General features: G+C 41.6%; 1 protein-coding gene across 1 annotated transcript in view; it reads right to left on the bottom strand.

Moving 5' to 3' along the window:
- Positions 1 to 12,143, bottom strand: part of LOC127627487 (collagen alpha-1(XXVII) chain A-like) — a 91,699-nt gene extending 79,556 nt beyond the window's left edge. Inside the window, exons 1-3 of the mRNA XM_052103884.1 lie at positions 11,743 to 12,143; positions 3,468 to 3,535; positions 1 to 969 (exon numbers count right to left, since the gene is read on the bottom strand). The exon at positions 1 to 969 is cut by the window's left edge and continues 758 nt beyond it. Of these exons, the coding sequence (XP_051959844.1) occupies positions 1 to 969; positions 3,468 to 3,535; positions 11,743 to 11,795 (1,090 nt within the window). The 5' untranslated portion in view covers positions 11,796 to 12,143. The remainder of the gene's footprint in view (positions 970 to 3,467; positions 3,536 to 11,742) is intronic.
- Positions 12,144 to 12,354: the final 211 nt, after the last annotated feature.

The raw sequence follows: 12,354 nt of genomic DNA, 5'->3' as shown, positions 1-12,354 counted from the left end.
CAGAAGGCTTCGGAGAAGTTTTTCCTGGTGTGGGATTGGATGCACTTGGTTTTGTTGGGGTAAGCCAGACTGCTGCAGTCTGTGGTGCAGTCGGCTTGGGGCTTTTGAGTGTCCTGAGTCCCCAAGATAACGGAGTTTCAAGTCCTATTTGTATCAGGGGAAGGGTTGGATGTGTGGTAGAAGAAAGCTTAGGGATAGCATCACTAACTTTAACAGCAGGAGAACCTCCTGTGGCATTTATGGATGTCCAAAGGAAACTAGTGGGAGTGATAGAGAAAGTGCGATTCGGCGGTAATGTTTGGGCCAATAGTGGTGGGACGTGTCTGGATGGGAGAGGCAAAAGAACAGGGGGTGAGGCCGGCCTGTAAGTGTCATTTTCTCTGCACTGCCTGCGAATGGCGCTACAGTAATTCTGCTGCGCCTGTGCCGAGGGCACAACGTCAAACTGGCAGACTGCCCCCTCGAAAGCTACTGCACCTGGAAGCAAAGCGCTGCTTCCACCCAAGCGAAACGTTCCACGAGGATTTAGACGTTCAGGAAGAACAGGGAGTTTCTGTGGTACTCCAGCATCGGCCTCATCCACGCAGGGAGAGCGCAAAGTCACCGATTGTCCATTTAGAACAAAGGCTAGATGATGCCAGCGTCCGTCATGGAGGTCGTAAGGGAAGACAGCGGTATTCCCAGGCCCGGCGTGAAACGTTAGAGTACCTGGTGAAATTTCGAGTCCGAGCTGAATTTGATTCCCAGAGTGGACGGAAAAGAGAAATGCTGAGTTTAGGCGGTGAGATCGGACACTCAATACGATTGTGCAGTTCCAAAAGAGTTCTGATGGGAACACGGAGCGTGTTGCTGTGGTAACCCTTGCCCGTGTCGTAAGGATGACTCCAGACCGGAGAGAGATGACACCAGCGGGAACGGCGCGAGAACCCAGTTCAGCACGCAGAGCCAATCGCTGCAACACGTCCACATCTACAACACAAAGATATCTTAATACATACATCAATCAATACTGTGGGGGTTAAAAGTCTGAAAAAAGGACCCCTTTTGCTTTAATAACAGCATGCACCCGAGCTGACATGGACTCCAGCAAAATCTGATGATCATATTATCCAGCATGATTTGAACATTTTCCAAAGGGCATCTTGTGTTCTTCAATGGAAGCAAAGAAATCTGACTGTCTTTAGAAAGGAGTCAACATGATCGATGCCACAAATTTGCTTCACGTGATTAGTGAGATAGAATCTTCTACAAACTTCCTTTATTTTAAATTATTTAATAAATCATGGTAAATGGTCTGCACTTATATAGCACCTTTTTAACCTTAACTGTATTCAAAGCGCTTTACACTGTGACACATTCACCCATTCATTCACCCATTCACACACACATTCACACACCAATGGTGGCAGAGCTGCCATGCAAGGCGCTAGCCTGCCATTGGGAGCAACTTGGGGTTCAGTGTCTTGCCCAAGGACACTTCGGCATGTGGAGTCGTGTGAGCCGGGAGTCGAACATTTCATGCTTTGAGACTGAAAGCAACTACGCAAGTGCACATCTGTATGTGCGCGAATGTGTCTGATTCCAAAACTCTTTAGTATTTCAAATTGGCTTTTATCAAGGAAAATGAGTGAATGCACCACAATGAACATGCATGTGTATGTGTGTGTTGTTGGACTTGTGTCCGTATTAGCTTAACAATGCCAGAACAAAGCAGAAAGTATTAGCAAAGCACCAGAAATCACTTCATTCACACCAAACACAACAGAAATGATGTGATTGATGCATTTAATTGCGTCAGTAAGTCTGTAAGTGTAGGACCAATATAATAAACCAGCAGTTAACCTGTTAAATACAGTATAATAATATAATGAATCAGCGGCTCTAGAGAGTAACAGTTATGTGGAAGGGACGTATGTTGCGTATAGGTTTATCATAAGTTTTGTTCCCAGAACTTTTTTAGGTGTGTGTGTGTGTGTGTGTGTGTGTGTGTGTGTGTGTGTGTGTGTGTGTGTGTGTCAAGGGAACGGCATGAATCAGCAGTCAAAGGGGAACATGATGTCATTGCTCCTATAAAACATGCACCCACAAACACACACACTCCTTCATTCATGTAAAAGGGTTATAGACAGAGGACATGCTTTATTAAGGAAAAGTGCTTGGAACTGAAAGATGGTTTGGCAGGAGGAAGGATGAAAAACGGGTATGGGAACTCATGCATGTGTGTAAGAGAGAGAAGGGATGTGGTTATGTTTCATGAATCAAAGTATAAAGTTTAATGGTGTAAAACATTCCCAAATTAGTGGAAAGAGTTTAAGATCATGAAACTTTACCATGCAATAATTAAGTGCAATCCCAAATATGCAACTTTCTTTCTTGTGCTGAACACAACAAAGATTTTTGAGGAATATCTCCCCCCTGTAGGTCCATACAATGCAAGTGAATGGTGGTCAGAACTTTGAAGGTCCATAAAGCATATAAAAGGCAGCATAAAAGTAATCCACACATTACTGTAATTCCATGTCTTCAGAAGTGATATGATAGGTGTAGGTGAGAAATCCATATTTAAGTCCATTTTTACAATAAATTCTCCTCCCTGCCCAGTAGGTGGCGATGAAGAAAAATGTAAAAGTGAAAGTGGAGATTTATATTTATTAATAGTAAAACAAAATACTATGTTTCGCACCCACACCTATCATATCACTTCTGAAGACATGAATTTAAACACTGGAGTTGTGTGGATTACTTTTATGCTGCTTTTATGTGCTTTTTGGACCTTCAATGTTCTGGTCACCATTCACTTGCATTGTATGGACCTACAGAGTGAAAAAAATCTGTCTTTGTGTTCTGCAGAAGAAAGACAGTCATACACATCTGGGATGGCATGGGGGTGAGTAAATGATGAAAGAATTTATATTTTGGGGGGAATTATTCAAGTTCCTCGCTAGTTATTCTTTTACAGTGGCCCAACTTTAAAATATTTGGACACTTAAAGGGATAGCTCGCCCAAAAATGTATATTCTCTCATCATTTTCAAACCCTCGCGTTGTTCCAAACCGCTATGACTTTCTTTCTTCCATTGAATATAGATGGGAATGTTCGGCACCATTCACTTTCATTGTATGGAGAAAAAAATGCAATGAAAGTGAATGGTGACTGAAGCTAACGAGAAAGACATATTCTGAGCCACTTTTGCAATCTAAAGGTGATTTTGTGGATGCGTTAAGTCAACCCGAAATTGTCCACATACTTTAAGTCTTTATTTTGAACAATATATCTATTGTTTTACAATTTGAAACTGTTTTCCTTGAAAAGTCTGCTATCTTTCTTCAAAATGCATGCCCCTTGGTTTGATATTTTGTAATGCAATGAGATTTTTGTAGTGTGGTTTGAATGTTCAAATACTTTTTCAGGGCCAATGTATTTCCATATCCAAAGACTATATTCATACCTATGCAAATGAATCTTACCTTCAAAGAGTACTTGGGTGAATCCAAAAGAAGATAAATAAAGCAGAGTGCACAGAAGAAGAGCTCTCCTAGAGACCGAGAGAGAAAGAGAGAGAGTTACTCATTTGAATTTCCATTATTTTGTGGGAAACAATGTAAAATGTGGAATCAGACCTTTACATAACAGAAGCCACTTGTCAAAACATCATTTAAATGAAAGTCCACATTTCAGGCTTCTTGGACTGGCCTCGACCCAAACAAGTGGAAAATTTTACTTGCAAAAGCATCTTTCCGGAGTGAGTGGATTGAACCATCAAACCTGAAAGATGATGCCGGGTGGCTAAATGTTTTTCCATGTTTACAATTAATAAAAACATTCTGCTTGATTTAATTTTCTTTAGTTTGGAAATTTTTCAACAAAAGCGTATAGGTGGAAATTTAAGATGCACAGAGCATCATTTCTGTTACTTGTTCCTTCAAATATTGCATTGGAAGTAAATGGATTTTCCAAGTTGAGCGGTCAGATCCATGTGTTGAGTCCTGGTTTCTTTAAAACATCTGTACATAGAAGGTTTTCTAAAGAACAAGATAATCAAGTTATTTAGTGAACTGAAATAGTTTCCTGTACGACAACTGGATCATAAGAGTCATTTGTTCAGGAATCGGACAACACTAGTCATGCTGTATGATTTGCACAGTAGATTCAAAATAATTGGCTTATAAGGGTCTTTTGTTTGGGAATTGGACAACAATGTCTTTTTTGCACAGAAGATTCAAAAGAATCGGTTCATAAGAGTCATCTGTTCAACAATAGGTCTATATTGGTCGCAATGTATATTTCACACTATAGATTCAAAATAATCGGCTCATTAGAGTCATTTGTTTGGCAATCGGACAACACTTGTCGCAATGTATATTTCACGCTATAGATTCAAAAGAATCGGCTCATTAGAGTCATTTGTTTGGCAATCGGACAACACTTGTCGCAATGTATATTTCACGCTATAGATTCAAAAGAATCGGCTCATTAGAGTCATTTGTTTGGCAATCGGACTACACTTGTCGCAATGTATATTTCACGCTATAGATTCAAAAGAATCGGCTCATTAGAGTCATTTGTTTGGCAATCAGACTACACTTGTCGCAATGTATATTTCACGCTATAGATTCAAAAGATTCGGCTCATTAGAGTCATTTGTTTGGCAATCAGAGTACACTTGTCGCAATGTATGTTTCACGCTATAGATTCAAAAGAATCGGCTCATTAGAGTCATTTGTTTGGCAATCAGACTACACTTGTCGCAATGTATGTTTCATGCTATAGATTCAAAAGAATCGGCTCATTAGAGTCATTTGTTTGGCAATCAGACTGCACTTGTCGCAATGTATGTTTCATGCTATAGATTCAAAAGAATCGGCTCATTAGAGTCATTTGTTTGGCAATCCGACTACACTTGTCGCAATGTATGTTTCGCGCTATAGATTCAAAAGAATCGGCTCATTAGAGTCATTTGTTTAGCAATCAGACTACACTTTTCGCAATGTATGTTTCACCCTATAGATTCAAAAGAATCGGCTCATTAGAGTCATTTGTTTGGCAATCAGACTACACTTGTCGCAATGTATGTTTCACACTATAGATTCAAAAGAATCGGCTCATTAGAGTCATTTGTTTGGCAATCAGACTACAGTTGTTGCAATGTATGTTTCATGCTATAGATTCAAAAGATTCAGCTTATTAGAGTCATTCGTTCGGCAATCAAATTATATGTGTCGCAATGCATGTTTCACCCTATAGATTCAAAAGAATCGGCTCATTAGAGTCATTTGTTTGGCAATCAGACTACACTTGTCGCAATGTATGTTTCACACTATAGATTCAAAAGAATCGGCTCATTAGAGTAATTTTTTTGGCAATCAGACTACAGTTGTTGCAATGTATGTTTCATGCTATAGATTCAAAAGATTCAGCTTATTAGAGTCATTCGTTCGGCAATCAAATTATATGTGTCACTATGTATGTTTCACGCTATAGATTCAAAATAACTGGCTCATTAAAGTCATTTGTTTGGCAGTCAGACTACACTGGCCGTGATGTATGTTTCGCTCTGTAGATTCAAAAGAATCATCTCACAAGAGTAATTTCTTCTCAATTTGGAAAACACCTGTCGCACTGTATGTTTTGCACTGTAGATTTAAAAGAATTGGCTCATAAGAGTCATTATCGGAATTGGACTACAGTGGTCACGCTGTAGTTTGTGTACTTCACATTTTAGTTTCAAAAGAATTTTGCGCAGAAGATTCAAAAGAATCTGCTAATAAGAATCATATGTTCGGAAATCAACTACACAAGCTGCATTGTATGTTTTGCACTGTAGGTTCAAAATAACCAGTTAATTTGTGTCTTTCATTTGGGAATTTGACGACACCGGTTGCATTGTGTGACTTGCACTGTTGATTAAGTAGCGGGTCATGCGCGTACCCTAAATATCACTCCAGGAAACACTGTAGGAATATTTTAGTGTGATGTTCATACACGTTCTAGTACAGTTAATAGAATTGAAAGCCATGAAAATCATATGTTTCTGTTATTTATTCTCGATTCGCAACCTAAAATGAGCATAGTAGCTAATAGTGACTCCTAGCAAACACCACTAATAATACAGCGAAAAATGTTACACTTTGTGTTAAACCTCATCTGCACTTTTTGTCAGACTGACCTTGTTGACCTCTGAACCCTAAACTCTGATTTCACAGGCACATGAAAGAGGAAGTGGTCTGCAGGAGAAGAATTTCAGAAATGATTGACAGGTTAGACGGAGCGCTCCAAACCCCCGCTGTGTATACGGACATGTTTTTGTGTGTCTCTTTGTCTGACAGCTGTTTTAATCATTACCTGGTTACCACAAAACCCACACACATCCATCTATCATGTACACACACATATATGTGCTCCTAGACTCCCTCAGGATTCCCATACCTGAGTCAGGAAGTGAAGTGTCTCACTGTAAGGCGCCTCAGCCAATCAGAATGCCAGAAAAACAGGCCAATCTGACCTCACAGTTACTAAGCCACCACAAACAGATGAGTGAGAAACAGTGCATCTCGACTGAATGTGCTCTTTCTATTTTTGTGTGTGTGTGTGTGTGTGTGTGTGTGTGTGTGTGTGTGTGTGTGTGTGTGTGTGTGTGTGTGAGTGTGTATTTATCACTTTGTGGGTACCAAATGTCCCCATAAGGATAGTAAAACCCGAAATTTTTGACCTTGTGGGGACATTTTGTCGGTCCCCATGAGGAAAACAGCTTATAAATCATACTAAATTATGTTTTTTGAAAAGGTAAAAATGCAGAAAGTTTTCTGTGAGGGTTAGGTTTAGGGGTAGGGTTAGGTTTAGGGGATAGAATATATAGTTTGTACAGTATAAAAACCATTATGTCTATGGAAAGTCCCCATAAAACATGGAAACACTACATGTGTGCGTGTGTGTGTGTGTGTGTGTGTGTGTGTGTGTGTGTGTGTGTGTGTGTGTGTTGCAGAAAAATAACACGTGTATGTGTCAAGCATCTCTCGGGAGTCATGAACATGTGTGTGAATACAAACAAGATAGAAAAGCATGAGTTGTAACTCGTGCTGTGTAGTAATACTTTCAATTATAATTACAGTCAAAACAAACAGACTTCGTACAGACTTAACCATACGTTCAGGACAAGTCTGTCCCAGAAGTTAGCGAGGCTAAATCTGACAATACCTCCCTTTGCGGATGTAAAAGTGCAAAAGGATTCCCGTTAGGGGTAGAGTTAGGGTTATACATACTAACACACACACAAACAGTAACACACACACAATGTGTGTAAAAAGACCCATCCTTCCATGCAACAACCTCTCTCCCTCTCTCTCTATCTCTCCCTCTCTCTCTCTCTCTCTCTCTCTCTCTCTTTGTTCAGTTCTAGAGCAATGGAAAATTCCTTCCGTGCAGCAGTGCCGGTTCTAGAGGAAAGGCCCAGGGGAAAGGCCCCCTGGCCCCCCATGTGCCCCCCTCACTCCCACCTACATTTCTAGCATGTTTGGGATTAATGTAATGAAGGGCGCCCCCTGGCGGACAATAGAGGTAGCGCAGGATCTCCGGTTACTAGTCGATCACAACAGTTCAAAACGGAGCGGAGTGTTCTCACTGACCGGCATCAGAACACAACGGAGGAGCACAGAGATTAGACCGCACACAATGCCTTAAACCAGAGGAACCAAACAAAAACATTACTATAAAGGGGATAATTGTCTGGTTATTACAGCATTTCAGCAAAGCAAAATAAGCGATGTAGAGACAGCTACACCTGTTCACGGCTACTGTGAGAGGCGTCATTCACAGAAGTGCCATCTTTGATTTTTGGCTGGAATGACAACAAGGCTGTGAGGGATAGACGTACAGTATCTTCAATTGGTTGTACAGTTGTTTAAAGTGTTTTTGGATCCTTCCGCTAACGAAAAATTGAAGCAAAAATCGTTTTTCCAAGAAATGTCAGTAGACAAAAACTCCAGACAAGACGAGTTCAGTCAAAGCTTTATACAGTTTATGTCATTGAAGAGATGCTAAGTCTATCCCTCACAACCTCGTTTTCATTCCCTTCAAAAATCAAAGATGGCGCTACTGTGAATAAGGTCTATATTGCGCTTTTTCTGCCATCTGGGTTCCAGAGGTATTTTCCCCCATTCATTTTTTTTCAAAGGTTTTTCAAAAAATCCTCCATAACAGAGTTGTAAGCCATGGACCAAAGCAACCAGCTCGGAGGTGAATCACAACATCACAAACGATTTAAAGGTAAACCTACAAGACTGTGTTTACCATCTTTTACGAGGGCAGAAAAAACTACAATCCCATGAAGCATTGCGAATTATGTAATTAGATAAAAAACTGATGGGAATGTATAAAACTATAGATTTTTGGTTGTTGATTATTAGTAAAGAAACAATGTATGCAGAATATTCCAATATATACATACATATACAGTAAGTAGTTTAAGGGTGAAGGAAGATATTCACAGTGTGTCATTGGAGTGGGCGGTCGCTCCTGGGCTCATTTCACGGGCTGTTTGCTGCAGTTCTCTGATTGGTGAAGCTTTTTCTGTTGGACCATGGGTAATGTAGTTGTTTACCAGGATTTCTGCTATCAAACGTGATTTTCAAACAATGAATTTGAGGGGCCTGGGTAACTTAGCGAGTAAAGACGCTGACTACCACCACTAGAGTCGCAAATTCGAATCCAGGGCATGCTGAGTGACTCCAGCCAGGTTTCCTATGCAACCAAATTGGCCCGGTTGCTAGGGAGGGTAGAATAACATGGGGTAACCTCCTCGTAGTCGCTATAATGTGGTTGTTGCTCTCTCGGTGGGGCAAGTGGTGGGTTGTGCGTAAATGCCGCGGAGAATAGTGGGAAGCCTCCGCACACGCTACATCTCCGTGGTAACGCGCTCAACAAGCCACGTGATAAGATGCACAGATTGACGGTCTCAGACGCGGAGGCAACTGAGATTCGTCCTCCGCCACCCGGATTGAGGCGAATTACTACGCCACCACGAAGACCTAGAGCGCATTGGGAATTGGGCGTTACAAATTGGGGAGAAAAAACAAACATGTGAAATGTGAAATAAATAGCGCAAACTGATGACTTCAACTGAAGTATATACCATCGATAAACAACTTCTGAGCTCATGCTAGGTCTGTCTTTAAAGGTTTGAGTGATCGTTGAAAATCAATTTGACTATGGAAAAAAACGAATGGGATTTTTATTTCCGGAACCAGACTCCTGCGCAACTATTGAGGCCAATAATATACCTTAGTTTACACCGAGGCTGTATCTTCAAGCGGAATAACGGCCCTCAATAATTTGACATTTTTAATTAAATGTTTATTTTGTTAATTTTGAATTTTAAACGTTTACATTTGTGTCCTTTAATATTTTTGTATAATTTAGTAACCGTTATGTAAAATCAATAATATATATAGGCTATAGCTACAAAACAACATATATTTCACAATCGCATAAAAAAACAGCTTCTATTAAAAAAATGATAAGCTTTTATTTGTTTTTAACTTAATTTAAGGGTTTTATGTGATATGATCTTGATTAACGAATTCTAATTAATCATTCATTCATATTTTTAAGAAGCTTCCTTTTCCGCGTGACTCTCTTACTCAATGTATTTCAGTAGCTCAGCTCCTATTTTAAGTATTTATAGCCATCAATTGTACAAAGACACAAAGTCCTCTGGATGTATTGGCACGCTGAACATCTCAAAATGGAGTCGCCTTTTATAAACTTGATTCAATTTTCCATGATGCGGGGCTGTTCCCGTTTTAGACCACCTGAACAAATTCAACCATTCATTCCCCTCGCGCCACGAGCATCACAGCGTCGCGGCTGAGGGTGTGAGGAGGATGCCGTGTTTATTTAGCGTCACTGTGCGGTTTGCACTGTGATGCTCAGTGGCAAACACACATGTACACCCACACTGTCCATGGATTTTCCACAAGAGATGCTAATGAATGCGCAGCAGTCACGAGCCTGAAGCGCTTTTTCCAGCACGAGCCGTCAACACAAGACGCGTTCTTACGCTCAAACACAGCGAGACGGGCGCAACTACTAAATTAAAAAACTGTAACTGCTTCTTAACTTAACACGGCGTCTTAAAAACGCGGCGCTCGTGGAGCCGATCAAAGCGAGACCCAGCGCAACATCCAAGACGTCCGTATGACACATGCGCACATACACGAACAATTAAAAATAGCTCAGACGCAAAGCAAGAACGCGTCATGTGCGAACGGCCCCTTTGTAGAATTTGAAATAAAGTCAAAAACATGCTCCATGTGATACGCCATATAGGTTACGTATATCATCCATACAAAAAGGAGATGGTTACACAGAACGCGTTCTTGCTATCAAAAACAGACGAAGCGTAACGGAATGGAAAATTGGGTCTTTATGCTTTTTCCCCATCAAAGTTTAACCACTTTTACCACTTAACTAAACGCAAAGCTCATTGCCGTGAAGCAATAGCCAAAGAAGCATGCATGAAGCTTTTTTTTATTAAAGAGCAAGGCAACTCGCATTTTGCGTGAACAGCCCCTTACAGAGTTTGAAATAAGCCCAAATAGGTATACAGTACAAATAATCAGGGAGCCGTTCACACAGGACGCGTTCTTGCCATCAAACACAGGGAGACGGAGCAAAAAAAAAAAAAAAAAAAAAGTAGCCTTACTTTTACCTGACGTGACGCAACGGCCGAAGACGCATGTGAAAATAGACAAAAAATGAAAATGAAGGCGTTGCGCTAAATTTTACATTTACATTTATTAATTTAGCAGACGCTTCTATCCAAAGGGAATAACACATCGTACGCGATTCATCTTAAGGAGACAGCAGTAGGTACTAAAAGTGCTTCATTACATGGTTTCAGAATAATAGTACCCAAGACAGATAAGAGTGCAACAAGAATATCTATAATATTTGTTTTTAGCCATTTTTTGAAGACAGAGAGTGAGTCTTCTTCACGGATGGTGTTGGGAAGGTCATTCCACCAACGAGGTACATGAAACCGAAAGCCCAAAAGTTTTTCGTTTTTGTCTAATGTTGTTATGCATGTATATACGCACAAAATACACATTCACGAGGAGTCGTTCACACACGACGCGTTCTTGTGATCAAAAACAAGGAGATGTAACGCAACGCAACGCAATGGGACGAAATATAATGGAACTACACAGGGGGTTCTTTCTTCGAGTTCTACTACGCACACTGACGTGACCAAACGGTCAAAGACGCACGTGAGGCGCAGACTGAAAGGCAAGAACGCGTCCCGCGTGAACGGCCCCTTAACTAGAAATAAACACAAAGACCTGTTCCACGAGCAAACCATATGCACAGCGCCTGCGTACACCACAGATGGCAAAAGTTTTATATTAAACTGACCTGGAATTTTTTGACAATCTCCAAAGCCCTACGTTGGCTGCGCGTAATGGTGACAGAGAGCTGGCTCGAGCACACCTCTCCTGGTACACCTGGACCCCCTCAGTTAAAGATCTGTTTCTGTTCAGTTCTGACCGCTGGCCAACACACAGGTACAGCGGTGCGCTCGTTACAAGCGCCCATTCACCCGGCACCAACACACACAAACCAATGCGCCCTGTGCGCAAATATCCAGCAACTAAGCGCCCTTTGTCTCCGCTATACCTGGGATCGGTGGTGCCCAACCTGTGTTACCCGTTCAGACCCATTATAGGTACCAGGTAAAACGTAACTTACTTTGCCACGAGACGAGAGGTTCTGCGGTCTCTCCTTCGGGTCGCTAAATTCATTTGTATTCATTTGTCCCGGCAGTCAAAATCCTGATCCGTTAATCTCTGCGTGACTGCGTCGCTGCCCGAGAGCGCGAGCCGTCGTCTCATGCATCGGATAAACCGTGTTGCGGAATGAGTGCGATCTCCCACCGGTCCGCTGCGCGACACCACCATAAATCCGACGGGAATAATCCGCGGGCGAGTCTCTCCACTCCTGCCCGGATGCTGTAGGCATTTATGCCGGGTTGGCAAAAGCTACTGAAGCTACTGGATGTTTGGGGCTTTGGGGGGCTTGAGGAGTCAGGAGTGGAAGCTTCATCCTTTTTCCTTTTTTAAATAGCAGTTTGGAGAGCAGCTGTGCCGAGCGCTACGGGTGTCGGGTTACACTGCGGAGCCCAGCGCAGCCAGCAGCCAATACATAACGCCCCTTGTGGGAGGGCACACACTGGGCCCTGGGCACCTCAGCACCCAGCCAAGGTTACCAATGGCCTTTTCATGATTTCGAGAAACTGTTAACCCAGGGTTATTTTTAATCCTGGGATATCTTGATCCATGTTTCACACTATCCTTAACCTGG

Source organism: Xyrauchen texanus, chromosome 34, assembly GCF_025860055.1.
Source record: "Xyrauchen texanus isolate HMW12.3.18 chromosome 34, RBS_HiC_50CHRs, whole genome shotgun sequence".
Taxonomy (NCBI): domain Eukaryota; kingdom Metazoa; phylum Chordata; class Actinopteri; order Cypriniformes; family Catostomidae; genus Xyrauchen; species Xyrauchen texanus.
This window is presented reverse-complemented; position numbering and strand designations above follow the sequence as displayed.